Below are 21,989 nucleotides of genomic sequence, written 5' to 3' on the forward strand. Positions count from 1 at the left end.
CATAATTAGTGATTTATACTGTGCATAATTTAACTAACTTTTGAGGTTGCAAATACACTTGACCAGGTTCTGACATGTTATTACATGGGATCCGGGCATAGTTATCTGGCCTTTTCATCTATTTCCCTTAATTCAGTGTTTGAAATCTGCCCTTCCTACTCCTTTGCCACCACGTTTTTGTGTACTACCTTCAAATCCACTGAAATTTATTTTTTCCCTTCTGTCTCAAGGACAGAGCCTTTTCCCTTTCTCAGCTTCAAATAAGTACTACTAACTTCTATCCTGTACAACTCTTTCCAGTAGTAGTAAATTATGAAAACTGAGACTCAGACGCATTGTAAGGCTCTAAAGAAAATGAGGTGAGTGCACTGGAGTAAACACCATACTATATATTCACAACCAGTCTAGTCTCTGGTTTGTCAATTTGTCAATTGTTTCTTCTGATTGTAGATTGTCTGTGAGAGAAGAAAATAGCCACATAGTATTATAATAGCATGAAGGAAATGTGTCATCTTCGCAAAGACTACTGTTTTTCACTGTGTTTTGCTCTCCCTTGTTTAAGGCTACTATAATTAACTGTTTTTTTAGAAGCCCTTCCTTGAGACACTGTACAATTTCTTCACTGTTGACATTTCCAGCACTAGGAATTCTTTGGGCAATCCAGTTGGGCTCCAGTCCTTTTGTATCATAGAGCCAAATACGAAACAAATCCATCTCTCAGTATTGGACGTAATGGCTTTGGAGCTATCTATTCCACTGTGTTTAATTGTGATTATTAAGATCATTAGAAGCATCTTCTTAAGTGTGCCACATTTTCAACTGACAAGAATATGTAAAAATATATATTTCAATAGCTATACCATGTCAAATAAAGTATTTTGCCTCAGATTTGCCTTCACAACATATTTTTCTGAATTTGTTGGTAATAATAATAATAATAAATTTTAATTTATATCCTGCCCTCCCCACCAAGGCAGGTAAAAGTGCTCATCCACTAGTGGTTGTATTTTAAGTGACTAGTTTTGGTTTTAAAATATTTTGAAAATCTGACATGGTAACTCTGATCAGCATTTGAATAAAGTACAGGATTTGGTTTAAGTAAATTTGAGCATCATAAGGGCCATCTAAAGAAGAATAGTGGTTGTTTCTCTGAAACAGAGGAGGAAAAATAAGGGAAATGCTGGAGAATAATGGGTTTCTTCTTCAAACCTTCCATTGTTCTCTGTTGACCCAGCATAATATCATACTGTAATGTAGCACAGCCTGCATAGCCAAAAACATGGAGTATTGCACATGCATGGAGTATTGATGCTTTCTTACAGTCTAGTTGAATTAAAATTCTTCAACATGTACATTTTTTTAAAAAATCTCTTAAATCAAAGTCTGTCATTAAAATAATTCATTGAGGTGTTCATCTCAATTTAAATAACAAAAATATTTTTGACACTAACCTCAATAGTTTAGAAGAATAACGATGGATACTATTGACCTCTGTTCTCCTTTCTGAGTTCCTGCACATATGCCTTTATAAAATGACACAAAGATATGAAGTTGTAAGTGTCATGGGTGTTTTAGACTTTAATGTAGATGTTTTTAAGCACTGTGCAGGGGGGAAAAACTTGTGTAATTTTTCAGTGTGAGGGAAGGCAGCAAGGTATAGCCTGATCTTGTCAGATCTTGGAAGCTAAGCTGGGTTGGTACTTGGATGGGAGACTGTCAAGGAGGACTCTGCAGGGAAGGGCAATGGCAAACCTCCTCTGCCTCTCACGTGCCTCGAAAGCCCTTGCTGGGGTTGCTGTAAGGCAGTTGCACCTTGGCAGCACTCACAATAGACAGCATTCTGTTAGGAGTTTTATTTGTTTTGGGTGTTTTTTAAAATACTGCTTCTAACTGGTAAGATGAACATCCAGTTAAGCAGTTGCTGAGACACACTTTCGGAATCTGTGACATTTCTTCATAACAGCTTCTGTAAGCTCACTAAGTGTGTTGGACTATAGCCAGAAGCACTGGCAGTATTGATATAAAGTATCCCATTCAGGTAATCATACATAGATGGCAGTAATGCTCTGTTACACCTGAAAAGTAAACTTAGCTTGAGATAATGATTTTATCTCATGGTTCTTTGTTGGCTTGGGGAATGCCACCTAGATACGGAGAGCCATAATGCAGAACCTAGCCTGAAGAGGTTGCAGTTATTATATGTGATTCACCAGCAAGCTGCGATTGTTGTCAATCAGTGTTGGACCATTTGATGTACTACAGAGTGAACTGACAACTTGGAATGAAAAGAGGAAGACAAATAATCCTCCTTTTACCATCATAGAATTTGTATATGTTCCAAAGCAAACACAGAACAGCTTCCTCTCTCTTTGCAAAAAACCACATGGACTGAACCATATACTCTAAACCATACAGAGGTTGACTGTAATTGTTTTACTTTTAGGAATGCATTTGGAAGATGATTGACAGACTTCCTCCTTTCACTTGTTCAGGTTTCTCAATTGCGTCATGAGCTTTCCATGAAAGATGAGCTGCTTCAGTTTTATACCAGTGCTGCTGAAGAGAGTGAACCAGAGTCCATCTGTTCAACTCCGTATGTATGGGATGGGGAAAATAGATCATACTACCTTGTGGGAGTTCTGTTTGCACCCATCCACTACATCTGACATCACTGGATCGAGGCAACTGGATCCACTGGCAACTGGATCGAGGCGGTGTGGCAGTGCTGATGTTATTAGATCTGTCGGCTGCATTCGACACAGTCGACCATCAGCTGCTGATCCACCGCCTCGCCGACATAGGGGTTAGGGGGTTGGCCTTACAATGGCTTTCCTCCTTCCTCATGGGTCGGGGACAAAGGGTGGCAATTGGGGGTGAACGATCCCAGAGGCGCACACTAGATTGTGGGGTGCCTCAGGGAGCAGTTCTCTCCCCGATGTTATTTAACATCTATATGCGCCCCCTTGCCCAGATTGTCCGGAGGTTTGGGTTGGGTTGCCATCAATATGCAGATGACACCCAGCTCTATCTGCTAATGGACGGCTGGCCCGCCTCTGCCCCGGGGAGCCTAGATCAGGCCCTACAGGCTGTTGCAACATGGCTTAGGCTGAGTGGGCTGAAGCTGAACCCAGCGAAGACAGAGGTTCTCTGTGTGGGTCGTGGCGCTCTGGGGAAGGAAATATCTCTCCCGACCTTTGACGGTGCGCCGCTGAAGGCGGCGCAGCGGGTAAAGAGTTTGGGTGTTTTACTGGAGCCTTCATTATCAATGGAGGCCCAGATAACAGCCACTGCCAAGTCAGCATTTTTTCATCTGAAGCGGGCGAGGCAGTTGGCCCCTTTCCTAGAGCGCCGGGACCTAGCAACGGTGATCCATGCGACGGTCACCTCAAGATTGGACTACTGTAACGCCCTCTACATGGGGCTGCCTCTGTGCCGGACCCGGAGATTGCAGCTAGTGCAGAACGCGGCGGCCAGGCTGCTGCTTGGCCTCCCAAGATGGGAGCATATATGGCCGGGGCTACGCGAACTGCACTGGCTGCCGATTGTATACCGGGTCCAGTACAAAGTGCTGGTGATTACCTTTAAGCCCTATATGGCCGAGGACCGACCTACCTGAGGGACCGTCTCTCCCCGTATGAGCCCCAGAGAGCACTGAGGTCAGTAGGTAAAAACAGATTGACCACCCCTGGGCCAAAAGAAGTTAAACTTCGGACTACCTATGCACGGGCCTTCTCTACCGTGGCCCCATGTTTGTGGAATCAACTCCCAGAGGAGGTGCGGGCCCTGCGGAACCTTGATCAGTTCCACAGGGCCTGCAAGACCACCCTTTTCAAACAGGCATTCATGAACGGCTGACCAAGTCCACAAAGAAACATCAAAATGGTCCAGTCTGGAGATCCGCCATCATTACACAAATTGACAGGCATAGCGTCGATTAATAACGGTACTGTCAGATTTAACTTAATGTTTTTAGACTTAGTAACTGTTTTAACTAATGTATTAATCGGTTTGGGGTTAATTTAATGTTTTGTTAAATGTATTGTTATTTTGCTGTTGTTAGCCGCCCTGAGCCTGCTTGGCGGGGGAGGGCGGGATATAAATAAAATTTTACTTACTTACTTACTGCATGGTGCTTGCAGCAAGCACCATCTGCAAAGACATGTGAGCATGGAGATGAACTCTGTACTGTAGATGAAAAGACATACAATTTAAGAAATCAGCCTGAACAATGCAGAACCTTGCTGTTCTTAGCCTTTGTCATAACAGTAGATGAGTGTTGTAGTATTGAGCTCCATTTTCCATGGGCCATTTTGTAGCATCTTGCAGTTTGCCATACAATCCTGTATTAATCCAAGAGTGGGCCATAGTCAGCTATATTAATGTAGTTATTGACAGAATGGCTCTAAATACAGTGCTGTATGCTTTTAAGGTCAGCATTCCTGTTGGATATTTCTGGCTTCTAATGGTGATTGGAAGCTCTGACTGGGATAACTAAAAGCTCCATAAAAATATAAAATGGTGCCTCCATACAAGGTCAGGGCTGGACACTTGTAGCACGCTTATCCCACTTCAGACAGTGTGGTGGTGGTGGTGGTGATTTAGTTTCAAATTCTATCCCGCCCTTCCTGAAAGCAGGCTTATGGTGGGTTGCAAAATTAGTCAGCATGTGAACATATGAAGCTGCCTTATACTGAATCAGACCCTCGGTCCATCAAAGTCAGTATTGTCTACTCAGACTGGCAGCAGCTCTCCAGGGCCTCAAGCTAAGGTTTTTCACACCTATTTGCTTGGACCCTTTTAGTTGGAGATGCCGAGGATTGAACCTGGGACCTTCTGCTTACCAAGCAGATGCTCTACCACTGAGCCACCGTCCCTCCCGTCTGTGTGCAAGAGAGCTGGTCAAGAGAGAACTAGAGAACCATGGTTGCTGTGTTCCATCTATGCAGAATACAATTGTACCATTGCCTGGAATACAGTTGTACCATTGCCTCTTGCCACTTCTTTGTACCTGTGCAGAGGCAGGCTACAGCTACTTAGTATTGAGGGGAAAGCTATTTGTGAATGATTAGAGGCATTTTCCTTTACTCTTGTGGATGCTGTGGAAGTTTGGTGATGCCAAGAGACTCAGCACACGTGTTTGTTTAGTCTCACTGCCAGGTCGCTCCTTTGTTTCTCTTTAAGGGAAAAGTAGCATCACACTCACCATATTTACATGAACAAAACATGAATGTTTTAAACTTTCCAGAAACTTTTTAAAAATAGGAGGGTTATGTTAAATTCAGGTACAAATTTATACAAATACTCTGAGCTTGCAGAGAGAGACAAGAGAGCATGAAGCTCAGTTGTACATCCCAGAAATGCTCCTGTTGCACCGTTTTTCTTAATGCTTCTGGTTCAGCCAGAACGCACAGAGGGAGAGAAAGGCCAGCATCTCCATCAGCTAGGGAGCTGGCTTGGAAGCAAGCTGTGTGATTGAGTTTCAGAGGGGGGCATTCTCTTCCTTCACACTTTCTGGCTGTGGATCAACTGGACCACTAGAGAGGCACAGAGGCAATCCAGCCATGGTTGCTGTGACAAGTAAGCCCTCCGAAGTTTGTGGTGAGAGATAGGAAAGATAGATGTTGGTTGCAGAGAGGACAAGACATACGTGGGTGATTGACTTCACTTGCATCATACAAGATTTCCTTTCATTCTGCAAGATGTGAGCCTTCTTCACTTGTGTCCAGCAGCAGCTCAGCTTTAAGCCATATGCACAATCAATTTAAGAAATGTGGCGCGACAGCCCAACAGCATTAATGAGACTCATGTTAACCTGGTTGATCAGTGCTTCAACAAATTCTTAAACAACAACAGCAAGAAAGAAAGCACAGTATATTGTGGGTTTTGACGATTCTTTATTGTTAGTGTGCCTATTATTTGTGCCTAGCAACCCTTGTGTGCCTATTATTTTGTTGTTAGATTCTTTCATAGGTTTCACCTGTCATGGAATTATGACTGCATTTCTTTAAGCAATTTCCCATAGAGAGCAGAGAGCAATTTTCTGTTGTATTTCGTAGAATGCTTAGCATTAGAAGTGGGTGAAATTTTAAAAAGGCAATGTTGGTTTTCTTTTAACTTGCAGTTTTGAAAACTGAAAAAATACTGACTTTTTTACAGGTCCGCTTGTTAGAAAGCTGCTGTGCATTCTTTGTGCTCGCAAGAAGTGGATAAAAATAAATCTATTAATGTATCTCTTGCTAGGTTGAAGAGAAATGAATCATCTTCATCCGTCCAGAATTATTTTCATTTGGATTCTCTTCAGAAGAAACTGAAGGATCTTGAAGAAGAGAATGTTGTGCTTAGATCAGAGGTAAAGCACTTCTCTAGTAATGGCATCATATCAAAGTCCTCTTTTACTTGTGTGATTTAGTATACAGTACTGATGAGATAAGCAAAGCAAACAAACTTCAAGAAGCTGTCAATGACTCTGGAAGTTCAGAGGGCAGATGCACCGCATCATCCAGTTATATGGCAGTCTTGCATTTCATACACCTAATATTTTTATCAATCTCTCATAGAGACCAGAGAGCTATTTTCGTTTGTATTTTATAGAATGCTTAGCATTAGAAGTTGGTGGAATTTAAAAAATATCATTTACAAGACATCCTTTTAGCTGTATTATTCTCCTACCACTGTCATTTTGTTTACATGTGTTGATTTTTAAATTTTGTCAGTATTAGGAATGACTTTCCCCATTCGATTTTGTTAATTTTATTCATGGAATTCCACAGAGCAGATCCAAAGAAGGAGAAAAAAGAAACAACAGTTTAAAATTTCTAAGTGGCAATTCAGAGATTTTTGGAAAAACCCACAATATGGTTTACTATGGTGCACCTTTCTCAAATTCAGGGATTGCAGGGAAAGTCACCTAAATTATCACTAATGAACTGATAGGGGAATCCTTGCAGCCCTTGTTTGCAGGTACCAAGGAATTTTAGTAAATATCTGGGTGCACTTGTCTGCAGATTCCTGAGTCACAGGATCCTAAAAGTAGGTAACCATGGAACTTCAAACTCCCACACCTGATGTCCATGGCCTCTGTGGATAATGGGGTGAGGAATTATCATCTTGATCATACTGCTCAATAGAAGTCCTATAGGTCTGGTTTCAGTCTAGTGAGTGGTCTTGGTGTGAGAGTTAAGTTGGTGGCTTTTGTTTGCAAAATCTGATTTAATAGTCCATTTTCCGTAGTCTGTTTTAGGAGTGTGCACAACAACAACAAAAGATTAATTTCTGATCCAGGTTTGGGGAGGGCATGTTCTTCATTATCCCAATTTTTTGAGACTCTGCTTACCATTCCAGTATTTGTGTGTGTGTTTCCCAAAAGTTCAAGACCATTTTAGCAATTTCCCCATTGATCTCCACTCCTCTGGAGCAGGGAGAGATGAACACAGAGAGAGAAAGCTGATCTCACCAAGCAGCTGTTTAACAGTGTCTGCAGTTGCTTTAACTTTTAATGGGAGGTCAGGTCTATCTCCATAGAAAGTAATGACTCTTTGGAAGCAAAAGTGGCTGGAGATGCCAGTTGACAGCTGATTAGGTAGACCTGGCTGGCAAGACTAGGCCTTCTGTCCTTAGGAGCACTGGCTACCTCTTGGATACTGGATCCGTTTCAAGGTTTTGGCCCTTACCTTTAAGGCCCTTTATGGCCAGGGGCTGGCATATATTTGGGACCGCCTCTCCCAATATGAGCTCCCCCCTCTCCACCCAGTTCTCTGAGGTCTGCTGCACAACATCATCTTGTGGTCCCTGGTTCTAGGGACGCCCAACTGGCTTCAATGAGGGCCAGGGCCTTTTCAGTCTGGGCCCCTACCTGGTGGAATGAGCTCCTGTTAGAGATCTGGGCCCTGGGGGACTTATCGAGGTTTTGCAGGGCCTGCAAGGCGGAGTTCTTCTGCCAGGCTTTGAAGTGATCTGGCGGGTGCCCTTTTGAAAGTCATCACTTCTCCCAGCATCTCACCATCATGATGTTTGTGTTGTGTCAACAGTCATCAGCCTACATGCTGTTGTGTGGTGTTGCTGCCTGTATCTAAAATATTGTCTATTTTATGATGTGTTGCCTTTGATTCTATAGTATCTGGTTTATGATGTTATTTTTAATCTTGATATCTCTGATTTTATTGTTGTAAGCTGCCTTGAGCCCGCTTGTGGGATAGGGTGGGATATACATCCAAAAATTAAATTAAATTTAAATTAAATAATAATGGAATCATTATTTCCTACAGTCAGTAGAGAGGCCAGATCTACCCATAGGAAATAATGTCACCACTTTGCAAGACCAGCTTATCTTTCTCCTTAGTTCTTCGTGCCCCAAACCCAAAACACTCTTGAAATTCTGGGAGATAAATTTTCATAACTCTCAAAATGTGGAAGTGTTTTAGGTCATTTCAGATATTTTTTAGTTGTCCCAAAACAGGTAAATCTTCTCCGTGGTCTCTATGCATCACATAGCGCGCCTGCACCGATCCCGATGGATGCTTAACAAGCCAAAGAATTTTCCCGCCCATACTCCATTGAGCATGCGCAGGAGCCCCACCACGCATGCTCACCAGAGTGAGTGCAGACATCCCTCCAGTTCTGTTCTGACTGCCGCGCTGATCAGTCAATCTCCTTGCTCCGGCCGGTACTTTTCGCTACACCTTCTCCCCCTCTTCAAATCGTCCCTTCTTTACATCTCAAAACAAAGGAAACTTTAAACAAATGTAGAGCAGGAGGGGAAAGTGCAAGACTTTACTTTCCTCAGTCTTGGACACCCCCCCCCTTTTTTTTCCGCTGCCCTTCCGTGAATGGAACGGCACTGGATGGTGTTTTTTAAAATGGCTCCGAATGTGGGAGAGCAAATTCCTCTTCCGTTGGTCCCCTCTTCTGCTTGCCCTTTCTCAGGACGACTCTCCTGCATTGTGCTGAGTCGTTCCCGCAGATGAAAGAAAACTTGAGCTACACCTCTGCCTGCAAAGCAATCTCTCACACTGACTGGAAAGAGTAGAATGTCCTCAACCTAGATGATGCATGGCCCAACTTGTTATGTTGGTGCCCAAGCCCTCTGAGAGCGAGGGAAACTCTCATGGCTCTTATCCCATTCCAACGCCGACCACTCTCTCGAAGGAGCAAACTTGACATCGAAATCGGAGCCCTCGCTACCTGTCAAAATTTGCACTGCAGGGAGGATAAGGGATTACGGAGGAGGGCAAACGTAGCAACAATGACTGCAGTCGTCATACGCCACTTGCCTCTATGAGAGGATCCATGTCGAAGTCGGAGTTCAGCTCTTGCAGCTTGGAGTGCAAATGCACTCGTAGCCTCCAAGTGCCAGCGGTTCCCGCTCGACTGCAATCCTGTGGGCACCGGTGCCAGAACGCCCCTCCATACCAATGTTCAACCTCGATAGTGGAAGCATGTCAGTGGCGAGGGTGATGGCTCTTCATCCACCGCCGCCCCCAGCCCCACACCATGCAACCTCAACAGCAGATGCTAATTGGCGGCGAGGACAGTAACACTTCCTACATCTGCCGCCACCCAGTGCCCTCACCCTTTATGTGGGTTAAGCGATAGGGGCAATATCTGCATGGGGTGCAGCTTCGAGAGTCTTTTGCTTGAGTCCAGCAATTTGAAGCCTTCCAGAAGCAGTGGGTGCTTTACTACCCATTATCCTGGCTGTTGTAAACAGTAACCAGACTGACCCAATACCGGATCAGCGCTGGAAAGAGTGCTCTCAAAAATAATTTGAGCAAACTGACAAGGCTGTCATCAACACCAAATGCCAGTGTTGTTCCCCTTACGTTGGCCTCTCTGATGCAGATCAAGCTTCAGCCACTTTGCACTGGTTTGATTTGTCCCAACATCACTGACTGTCCCTGCTTTCAGCATTGAAAGGCATGGCAAAGAGTGGTAAGCTGCAGTACTGCAGTCATCTCTGCTCACTACCTGAGTTCGATCCCTGCGAAAGCTCGGTTCAGGTGAAAACGTTGTGGTGTGACGTCACCCCAGAGTCGGAGGCGACTGCTGCTTGCACAGGGGACTGTACCTTTAAACCTGGAGCTGAGTTTATGCTCACTCACCAAAATCTAATCCAGGAGTCATTCTTTTAGGGTCTGCAGTCTGCTGACCCCCCCTTCCCCAACGAGGGAGGGAGAAACCAACACTCTGGGCAGGCATACTATGTGGCTGGTGCCCAGACATTAAGACCTTCAACTACTCTACTGATATGAGCTAGTACCAGTATGTGTCGGGAACAGCTTTCAGACACGTAGTTTCACCCCTTTCTCCTCAACATTAACCATTAGACTGCCAAATACATCCAAAGGAAGCACATCTTTGCTCCGACTACAGCTCCGTCTATCCAAACAATGGGTCAACCTTGCAATCAAGACTCTTACCTCAGGTCACCTTCAGATGCCATATATGGTTCTACTGCATTGCCCTTCAGCCGGGCACTAGGGTATATGCTGAGGTCCTCTTACTTATAGCATTAGCCCTGTACACGCAAGTACAGCTGTCATTTTATAAGAGATGCTCAAGAGCATCATGATGCTGCAAGCTTTGGCCTCACCTCCAGATTTGACATCTAAGACATTGTCTAGAACAAATGCAGCCTCAGTGTTACCCCTCTGAACTCTCATGCGGACATGGTTCTACCTCAGCATCCACCATACCCTTTTACAACTAATCAAAGTTCCACTAATCTATTTGCCTGTACCCATTCTGACCAACTCAGAGGCTCATTGTCTCTGTCAAGTGGGTCCTTCTTATCACAGCTGAGACACCTGTGGTACAATCCTTACCAGCTACCTACTGAGCGTAAGTGTATACCATCACCATTCTCAATCGTTCCCCTGGAGGACGCACAGCTACTCCTCACTTACTGAGTCAGGGAGCAAGTTCTTCCACCCTTCTGCGGTTCTATTCTTCTTTTCCGAAGGAAGGACCACTGCCCCTCATATACCTCATAACCCCGGCATGTCTGTCCTTAACAATATCCTCCTGCTGATTCAACAAGAGGATAGGACATTTCCAAATCTACATATGCCCTGTTGCTAGGAGTATCTAGATCTGCACTTTGGACACCATTTGGCATCCTGAAGGCTATATAGTCTCCACCAGAACCATGACGCTCTTTACGATCTACCTCTACTTCTGGGGTATAACTATATGCCTGCAACTAGCTATCCGGCTATATGAAAAATCCAAACAGACCCTCACTTACTGAATTTAGTCCAGTTTTGACCTACTCCAGTTTGGGATGCACCCCCCCCCACACCCTGAAAAAAAAATTAAAGGAGGGAAAATCCCACCTAGATCTAGTCTATAAGAGACCATGAAACCCAGCTTTCAAGATTTCTCCCCTTCTTATGCGGGGCGCTGGATGCTGCCCTCTTGTACATGTGTTCCAAGCACGAAGACAAGGCACAGCTTCCTTCACTCAACACCTTTTCTGCCTCACGGCCTGACCACCTCGGTCTAGATGTCTACCGACCTCCCCATGCACTTCTTGCATATCTGATGCTTCAGAATTCTTGGATCTTTCAAAGACCTCTCGTGGTTCCGCCTCTCCCTATCAACCAGTGGCTCAGCCATGGCACTGATGGACAATGGGACTCTCTAGGCTTTTGGGAACACCTTTCCAACTCCCTACTCTTACAATTGTAATCATTGCCAGTACTTTCCCTAGGGCCTGGAATGTGCACCCGAATGGTCTTGTGTCAAGAATCCAAGACCTCGCAACTAGGCCCAACCACCTTATTACTTTCTTAGAACTGCTGGTTGGGGAACATGCTCTAGGCTTCTTTGAACCACTACTTGTAGAAAGGCTGTTTCCATTCTTACACAACTGCCATAGCCCTCATATACATCATGGTCAAGGTGGACTGTTGCCCGGATTCTCTATACCCTTGCACTGGGAGTATGGGCAGACGGCATGGACCTCCATTTCTTTCCTGTAGGTTTCCCTTTAATTTGGAGACCTGAATGGGCAGACGGATCCTTTGGGCCACAGGGCAGCAGCCCCTCATGAGTGAGGGATCAACTGAACATCTCTCCGACTGGAATTATGCCTTTGAGGTCCCCTCCAACTATTCCATCACCACTGTTCAAGATTGGAGATGTCAGTATTCTGCCCCCAAACAGGAGTGGACTCACGCCCTTGGGGGATGGCCTCCTGTTCCCAGGATTAGACTAGTCTCTCTACGTGTTTCCATGTCTTCCTCAAATCACCAAGGTAGTCCATAAATTATTGAGAGAAAGCCCTCAATGCTCTCTGCAGCATCATTATGGTCTTGAAATTGTTGCTTCCTCTTCTCCTTCATCACTCTCCTGGGACATTTTTCCACCCTTCTCCTGTCTTGGATCTTCACCTGATGCACAGAGACCAGACATTGTGCCAGTGTACTCCTCACAGGTGGGTTGGAAGGTCATACTGTGCTCTCCTCTTCAAGGAGGCACCCTGCGGTTGAGTAGAAGTTCTCTCTATAATGGCACAATTAAAAATAGTCCCGATTGCCCTCCCCCAACAGCCTCCTTCATGGGGGATGGGGGGACCACCTGCCATCTATAACCTTACACTATAGTTAGTAGACTTTAGTCCTCTGCTGCTCTGCTGCTGCAGTATATTGTACCCCCTTTTGATGGGTACCTGCTATGCATTCTCATGCTATGTGGTTCCTAAAGGCCTCCTCTGCATTTATCCCCTGGTTGAACCACCCACTTCACCATGGGATCTGCCTTTCTCCTGTCTAACCTGACAGGGAAAACGGCCAAGCCCCTGGTCACCTGGACCCTTTGTTCCTTGTCTAGTTAAGCAGTGTTATTGAGGGCCATCAACTCCGTCAGACTGATAGCTGGACTCAACCCTCTATGTCATGATGCCCTTCCACTTCATGACGCTGGTAAATTCCCTTTCTACAAAGGTGTCCTTCCTTTGAAATTAGGCTCTGAGTTCCTGCTTAACTCTGACACTTCTTTCCAACCTCCTTCTCCTTTGTTAGCACTTGGAGAGAGGCGCCATTCCTCAAAGGTCTCAGGGTTTTTCCCCCTTTTCTTTTCCCTTCCGAAGGTTAAAACCTATAGAAGTGATGCTAACTCATTCCTTCTCCCTACTTTTCCGAAGCTAGATCACGACATCTCTTCACAGAGATTCCCTTTAGTCCCTACAGAAGCTATTTAGTTCCAACCTAGCCGAAGCTGCAACCTAGCCGAAGCTGCTCCCTAACGCACTTCGAGGCCACCCTGCTAAGGCCTTAGCTGCATCTATTTTCTCCCTCTACAATGTACCAATTCAAGAGATTTGCAGAACTACGATCTAGGCATTTTAGCATTCTGCTGTGCCTTCAATGTGTATCTGCACCAGTATTCGGAGTGTGCAATGTTATCCTGCTGTCTGCTGTGTCTGAATGACCTCCAGCACCCTCCTCCAGACATAGACCACGAAGAAGATAAACAGGTTGCTTACCTGTAACTCAAGGGGTCTTCTGTGCATTCACACCGCCCACCCTCCTTCTCCACTGTTGTCACTCCTCTGACTTTATTTAGGATCATACAGCAATCAGAAGGAACTGGAGGGATGTCTGTGCCCACTCTGGTGAGCATGCGTGGTGGGGCTCCTGCGCACGCTCACTGGAGTCTAGATGCGAAAATCCTTTGGCTTGTTAAGTACCGATCGGGGTCAGCGCTGGCGCACTATCCGTGGGTGTGAATGCACAGAAGACCACCTGAAGATCATCAGTTACAGGTAAGCAACCTGTTTTTTCCTGTTTGGCTCAGGCATATCTAAGTTCATACCCCTAGCTATGTGTTAGTGATGACACCTAGTGGTGGTAATTTGTAATTTTTTCTTATATTCATTGAAGAGAAAATCAACTATCGTTTCCCTTCCCCCCACGAGAACTGTGTACAAGCTGTATAAAGAAAGACTTCCTCTTTAAAATCAAATTGTAATGCAAGAAACAGGAAGAGCTTAAAGCAGTGTTGATTCTGAATTTTTAAAATATATTTTGAACAGGCCTGCCAGCTGAAGACAGAAACCATTAGTTATGAAGAGAAAGAGCAGCAGCTTGTGAACGACTGCGTGAAAGAGCTCAGTATGTTACTCTAATTCCTTTGCTATGTGGTCAGCAAATGCCATTTAGGTGCAAGATGTTTGTGTTGGGTTTCTTGATATTTTAACCCCGTATCCAAATGGCATTACCAGGTTAAGAATATAAGAGAAGCCATGTTGGATCAGGCCAATGGCCCATCCAGTCCAACACTCTGTGTCACACAGTGGCCATAATTTTTTTATATATGTATACACACACACACACACACATATATATATATATACACACACATACACACACACACACACAAATATATACACACACACACTGTGGCTAATAGCCACTGATGGACCTCTGCTCCATATTTTTGTCTAACCCCCTCTTGAAGCTGGCTATGCTTGTAGCTTGTATGCTTGGAGTACAACTTATTTTGAAGTTATGAATCCCAACCCTTGCAGTGCTTTTCAGCCTAGAACTCATTGGCCCTCACTTTGCAGTCATTATTATTTCTCTGGTTTTCTGAGCTGCTATGAATCATGTAATCTGAACCCTTCTAAAAAACACCCTTGGGTTCTTCTCACTTTGTATTCCAATGCAATGTGCTGAGCTTAGTGTGATACTGTGACCTATCAAATTAGTTTTGAAATATTCAAGATTCCATTTATTTTAGCTTGTTCCTACTCCCAGAACAAGCTCATGATCATGTGCATGATTCTCCCCTCCCCATTTTAATTTCACAAGAATCCTGAGGGGTAGGTTAGGCAGATTGGTCCACCCAGTGAGCTTTGTGATAGAGTGGGGATTCAAAGCCTAGTCTCCCCAGTCCTAGTCTGACATGCTACCCACCATACCATTCATTTATATTTCTTTATAACTCAGGAAGGACACTTTGCTGTTGCATCTCTGGATTGTGAGCAGGCACTGTTTGGCCAGTATGTTGTGGGCAGGCATTATTTGGCCCATATGTAGAAATAATCTGCAATCCATAAAAACTCATCATATAAACTACTGACAATCTGACATGATCCTGTTTTTGTCTATCTGTCCATCTATCATCCTATCCATCTATAGGTAGCCAACTCTCACCATACTAGTTTCAAAGGTCAGCTTTGGGAAATGAAGCTACCTCAGTGCGGCCTTTCTCATCTCACACTTTGTGTTTAGTTTCTACATTGTTCCATCAAAAGAACAACCAAGGACTAAAATACCCTCCTGTATGGTAGAGATCCTGCCTACTGTTGCAATGATAGTATGCATTTCAATTGCATTCAGTTGAATTGGCTTATTCTTTGTAGCTTGGCAACAGCTGGAAAACCTCTTTGATGCCAGGTTACAACGTTGGATCTCTTTTTCAATGTTTATTAAGCCACTTTGTGTGTTGATTTAACAAGTCATTAGTGGGCCAGATGGTGCTGTGCACAGGTTCACTCTTTTCTGTTGTTATTGACTTGGATTCAATGAGTTGAGTGAGTCACTGGACTCAACCCATTATTATTATTATTATTATTTTTCTTTATTGTTAAAGGAGATGCAAATATCCAGATTGCCAGCATCTCTGAAGAGTTAGCCAAGAAAACTGAAGATGCAGCTCGACAACAAGAAGAAATCACCCATCTTCTCTCTCAGATAGTGGATTTGCAGAAGAAGGCAAAAGCTGTAAGATTCAAATAATAGCTGGGAAGTAGTAGCTGTAATACAATGCATGCTGCTGTGTTTCTGCTTTGATGATTCCTTTTAATTCCCAAATGCTGAATATTTGCAAAAGGGAAATTATGCATTTATTTTAGCTTTGTTGATGTTTTGGCTTTCCTCAGTGTACAGTTGAAAATGAAGAACTTGTCCAACATTTGGGAGCAGCTAAAGATGCACAGAGGCAGCTTACAGCTGAAGTGAGTATATAAATTTAATGGTTGTATACATATGGAGCTGGGCAATTGCTTTTATCCCAGCTATAAAATTAATGTTTAAAAGGCTCTTGTGTGGTTTTGTCCAGTCTTATTTCACATGTTTATTGATTAAAATAATTGATTCATAAAATGTATGCCAAAAAATAACGCTTTGTCTGGCGCATGCAAGAAGGCACTAGAGAATCTTAGTAACTTCTTTGGAAATAATCTTTATTGAGCATATGAAATACAGAGAGAGGAAGGGAGGAAAATAGAAAACAAAAAGCAGGGCAATGTACTTGATTGGGGAATAGGCTCTGGACATAACTTGATAAATGCAAAATCAGGAAACACGAGGAATGAGCAATCGACTGGTAATACCTAGCAGAACTGATTCCTTTTAAAGCTGGAAGTGTCCTCCCATGGCCAGTCGTGTCAGCATATGCTTGCTAGTAAGATTTCAGGCTGGAGTCTAATGCAACTGACAGTTCCTGATCTATGACAGTTCCTGACAGTTTCACTTAGCAGGTGAAAATTGGTTCTGTCCAGAGGACTTGTGCTTATGCAGAATGACTCAGCACTGTATGGTGATTGGTGCTTGGATGTAGCTATGTGTATATAACTGAGGAGAGCTTGTACAGTGTATCCTCTACTATCGTGTATGTTGTCTGGCGAAGCACTTTGACTAGTGTACACCAGGACAGCTATAACGTGTAAATCTGTAAATAAATGTATATAATTAGCACAAGTCAGTGTGCTGTGTATTCTTAAGCCTCTCGAACCCAGAGCATACCAGCGAATACACCAACAGGATTATGGGCCCAGCACACTTCCGCTACGCCATGCTCTGGAGGTTCTGAAGGAGGCTGCACTGCTGAGGTGACTTGTGACTGCGTGGAAGTCTGCAGCTGCCGCTGCTGGAGCTGAGGAGGAAGACATGCTCAGCCAGGCTCCTGATAACAGCACAGAGGACAGGAGTGATCCTGAGGACCAGCTGCCAGACGGAGACGACAGCATGGCTCAGGCTCCAACTGCTCCACTGGTGGAGAAGCTCACTTCTACCAATTATAATATCTGAAGCGTGAAAGTCTCCTTCAGCTGCTGGAGATGACGTCAAGGACGAGAAAGTTCTTGCAACTATCATTTTGAGTGCGGATGACCAGCTTGTTCACATATCTGGTAAGCTGAACAGGCGTGGGACAGTCTGAAGGCTGTGTACATGCAAAGCACAGATGGGTCTCATAGCAATTACTCGTCGCATGTACCAGAATGTAATGAGACAGGGGAGTCTGTGAGGGCTCATTTAAACAATTTGGCTGAATGCTTGGAAAAACTGTTCCAGAGGAGGATAAAGTATTATTCTCAGTTCCCTTTCTATGGATTACAATATGCTTATAACATCGCTGGAATCTACAGAAGCTAACAAACTAACATTTTCTTATGTTACTGGATGCCTGCTGGAAGAAGAAGACAGGCAGAGGGAGTTGTGTCCCTCAGAGACGTGGCAGTGTTCCAATGTGGAGGAGACGAAAGGAGCCAGCTGCGAGACTGGCCAAGCAGAGAGTAACAATCATGGAGAGGCATCTCAAATTGCTCTAAGAGTATGTAAATGCTTTTGTTGTGGGTCTACAAAGCATCTGAGACGAGCGTGCCCGGAATGGAAGAAGAAAGGCACAACTCACAACTCTTCACACAGCCAGAAGGTCACATTGGTGGTCACGGATGTGGCTGCTGCACATGGAACATGGATTTTGGACTCGAGCGTCTCAGAACTTTTGCAGAGATGAACTTTTGCTTCAGGACATTCGTTCCTCAACATTACAACATGTGAGTCTGGCTGATGGCAGGAACTCTGCTGTATGGTGCCAGGGAAGTGTCACATTCCCAGCACTTCAACATACTTTTAAAGAAGTACTGTGTGTTCCTGCTCTTGAAAACAATTTACTGAGTGTGCTGGCTTTGTACAAAGCCAGCAACACGTGCAAAATAATTAAAGGTGGTCAGGTGTTTGCTGTGGGAAGGTTGCAAAACAATGTTTATGTTGTAGAAAATTCATCTGTGGGAGCACAGGTGGTAAAAAATAACAAACCTCATGACAATTGTGTGCACTTGCTCCACCGAAGGCTGGGGCATGCCAGTTTTAACACTATAAGCAAAACACTTGCTATTGTGGGGCATGCGGGAGTGAAAGAATGTAAAGAATTCCTTGACTGTGAAGTGTGCAAACGCACAAAATCAAAAGCATTCCCGGTTGCCAAGAAAAGTGATAGACTGTCTGCTAAACCATTGGCCTTAGTACATGCAGATGTAATAGGACCTTTCCGCAAAAGTCACTCTGATAAGAGGTTTGCCCTAATTTTAGTGGATGATTTTTCCAGGTTCTCATGGGTGTATGTGCTCAAACAGAAGTCTGAGATGTTCACAACTATAAAATATTGGGCACGCAAGGTACAGAAACAATTGGGTGAATTATGTGCTTTGCAGACTGACACAGGAGGTGAATTCATGTCTTCTGAATTTCACAAATGGTTACAGGCACAAGGTATAACTCATAGAGTGGCAAATGTGTCAACACTGCAGGAGAATGGTGTGGCTGAAAGGAAGGGGGGAGTTTTGCAAAATATGATGCAGTCTATGCTTACCAATGCTGGTTTATCTATCACTTACTGGGCTGAAGCATTGAAAGCTGCATGCTATATATGCAACAGAATTTGGACCAGGTCCATAGATAACATTGCTTATAAGGTGTTATACAACAAAAACCCCATTTTGGGACATTTAAGAATTTTTGGCACAAAAGCCTGGGTAAATGTTCCTTTAAACCAGAGAAGGAAAGGGGGTGCTCTCTCTAAACAGCTTATATTTCTAGGCTATCAGACTGGAATGAAGGCTTACAGGTTTGCTAATGAGCATTAAACACTGAGCTTTAGCAGGTCTGCCAATTTTTGTGAAGACCAGAACTGGCACAGAGTGCATGCTAATGAATTCCCTTCACAGGTCGCACTCCCCTTATCAGAGGAAACTTTTCCAAGTGTAAAACAAGAGATAGTGTCTCCTAGGCAACAGGCCTCTTGAGAGTGAACAGAGTGAGCAAAAGGTACCTAGAGTGTCTACCAGAAGTACCAAAGGTATACCTCCATATTTGGGTATGATACCTCTACTGTAAATCATGTATATGTCAGAGAACCAAAGAGTTACCAGGAAGTGTTAACTTTACCAGAGTCAGAAAGACAAGCTTGGCAGACTACCATGCAAGCAGAACATGATTCTCTTACTGAAAATGAAGTGTTTATGTTAACTGATTTGCCTGCTAACAAAAATGTAATCAGTTGCCGCTGGGTATACAAACTGAAAGCCTTACCGGATGGTGGGCTACAAAGGAAAGCCAGGCTAGTAGCAAGGGGGTTTTCCCAGATAGGAGGTCAAGATTATGATGAAGTGTTTGCCGCTACGGTCATCTCTGATATGCTAAAAACAGCATTGTGCAAGGCTGGGATTGATAAGATGCAGGTGCATCATTTTGATTTCACAACTGCTTTTCTAAATGCCCAAATAGATGAACAGCTCTACATGGAGCAAATCCCAGGGTTTGAAAGCACTAACAAGAACCTTGTATTGAAACTAAACAAAGCCTTGTATGGCTTAAAGCAGAGTGCCAGAGCATGGAATCAGTGGCTGCAATAAGGGTATTGAGGTATCTCAATGGTACTGTTCACTAAGTGTTTGAATGTGGACAGATTTGTATATCTCTGAAACAAAAGCTGGGACTTACCACCTGAGTCTTAGGGGGAGTGTCAGCATATGCTTGCTAGTAAGACTTCAGGCTGGAGTCTAATGCAACTGACAGTTCCTGATTTATGACAGTTCCTGACAGTTTCACTTAGCAGGTGCAAACCGGTTCTGTCCAGGGGACTTGTGCTTATGCAGAATGACTCAGCACTGTGTGCTGATTGGTGCTTGTATATAGCTATGTGTATATAACTGAGGAGAGCTTGTACAGTGTATCCTCTGCTATCGTATATGTTGTCTGGCGAAGCACTTTGACCAGTGTATACCAGGACAGCTATAACTTGTAAATCTGTAAATAAATGTATATAGTTAGCACAAGTCAGTGTGCTGTATATTCTTAAGCCTCTCGAACTCAGAGCATACCAGCAAATATGCCATCAAGTCTCAGAGGTAGAACCCTCCCCCCATGTTGTTATGAGCATATGGAGTTCCCAGAGGGAGAAAGAAGGGGGAAAGGAAGCAGAGGTAGGGGAGGAGAAATGGGGTAATGGGTTTGCAGGAAAGGAGAGGAGCAGAGGGCAGGCACGTTGGAGAGAAGAAAAAGCAGATTAAAGAAGTAAAGAAGAAAGTTGCAAGCATTGCCTGATCCTTCAGTGTGAACCTCATTTCAGCGTTCCAGAGTAACAAGGAAAGGATCTAGGGAGAAGTCCTGCCCTAAAATGATGGTGGAACAATCCTTATGGTAGGACTGCAAGTAATCTTGCTAATTTATTTGCTGGCTCATTTACATCCTTTCCCCAGGGGGTTTGCTTTTGGAGCCAAATGCCACTGGCTACTGTTTAGATATATTTCACTACTGGGTCAAGTTGTTTGGCTTTTTCTTGCCATTGGAGAATTTTTGACCCTTTTTGCCATTTGAATCCATCCTGTAACTGGATGAATAATTAGGATCCTTTTTGCTGTTGAGAAATTAGAATGCTAATAGAAAAGGTCTAAATTGCTTGTGCAGCTGGCATAACTAATGCCAGATATCAGTAGGCCAGGAAATGAGTAAGATGTTCGTCACCTGCAGTAACTAGTTTTCTGGAGAATTCTGTCTTGTAAAGGAGATTCCTTAGTGGTCTTAGAGGTTTGATTCTCATCCTACAGACTGTGTTCATTAATCAAGGTTGAATCACAAAAAGGAGTCCTGATTAGGGTGAGTCAGAGTTCTTGTGGGAGCCAGGTTACTTCCTCATGCCTTACTCACACATAACCTGATCATAGTACTCTGTTTTAATATCAAACATGGATCTTGTCCTGCAACTCATGTATTGCAGGGTTTAAGAAGTGGGCTTCCCAACAAGGTTATTCTGGGGAATATCAGCTAAAACTTTTCTGTGTGTGAATGAAATAAGGTTGCCAATCCCCAGTTGGGGGCAGGGGATCCCCTGGTTTGGAGGCCCTCCCCCCCTGCTTCAGGGTTATCAGAAAGTGGAGGGAGAACATTATACCCTATTGAGACTGATTCCCATAGGATATAATGGAGGATTGATCTGTGGGTTTTTTGAGGTAGAGGCACCCAATTTTCAGCATAGCATCCATCGCCTCTTCTCAGAATAACCCCCCAAGTTTCAAAAAGGTGTCCCTGTCTTTCATTATTTCCAAATGGCGGTCCCTTAAAATGTGATTGCCAGAACTCCCTTTGTCACACCCTTGCTTCTGGCTCCACCCCAAAGTTCCCAGATATTTCTTGAATCAGACCTGGAAACCCTAGAATGAAATAAAAACTAGAATTCCCAAGATAAATGATACTTGCCACCCAAAAATAAACAGTTGCAAGTAAAAAAGTAACATACAGTTCAGCCTTGCAGAATTCTTTCATTTTCTGTTGTACTCACAAAAATGAATTCTAATTCTTATTGCTGACTAAGTATCTTGATTATGTGTGGATAAAAGCTCCTGAAACTTCAGAAGCAAATGCAAGCCTAGACAGGACTTTCATTGGTCAACAGCTAACCCATGACCATGTGCCCTACATCACTTTATTTCATTCTCCACAATCAGGAGAAGCAGAATAATTTGTGACTGATATGTACCTTTATTTAAGAACATAAGAGAAAGCTATGTTGGATCAGGCCAATGGCCCATCCAGTCTAACACTCTATGTCACACAGTGGCCAAAAACAAACAACCCCCCCCCCCCAAGTGCCATCAGGAGGTTCACAAGTGGGGCTAGAAGCTCTTCCACTTTGCCCCCCCCCCAGCACCAAAAAATACAGAGCATCACTGCCCCAGTCAGAGAGTTCCAACAATATGCTGTGGT

The 21,989-nt window shown here is 43.9% G+C and overlaps 1 protein-coding gene across 13 annotated transcripts in view; it reads left to right on the forward strand.

The window, feature by feature from the left end:
- TRAK1 (trafficking kinesin protein 1) overlaps positions 1-21,989 on the forward strand; it is a 114,494-nt gene that overhangs the window by 67,429 nt on the left and 25,076 nt on the right. For 12 of the 13 annotated variants that reach the window (XR_009555854.1, XR_009555855.1, XM_060247515.1 and 9 more), the window contains 5 exons: positions 2,493-2,593; positions 6,241-6,349; positions 14,033-14,111; positions 15,595-15,725; positions 15,884-15,958. Coding sequence is in view for 11 of the 13 variants with exons in the window: in XM_060247515.1 (XP_060103498.1) it covers positions 2,493-2,593; positions 6,241-6,349; positions 14,033-14,111; positions 15,595-15,725; positions 15,884-15,958 (495 nt within the window). In the remaining 2 variants the exon portion in view is untranslated. Of the gene's footprint in view, positions 1-300; positions 360-2,492; positions 2,594-6,240; positions 6,350-14,032; positions 14,112-15,594; positions 15,726-15,883; positions 15,959-21,989 lie in introns of all 13 variants that reach the window. The other variant, XM_060247516.1, reaches the window with a different exon arrangement.

This window comes from Heteronotia binoei, chromosome 10, assembly GCF_032191835.1.
Source record: "Heteronotia binoei isolate CCM8104 ecotype False Entrance Well chromosome 10, APGP_CSIRO_Hbin_v1, whole genome shotgun sequence".
In the NCBI taxonomy this organism is placed as follows: domain Eukaryota; kingdom Metazoa; phylum Chordata; class Lepidosauria; order Squamata; family Gekkonidae; genus Heteronotia; species Heteronotia binoei.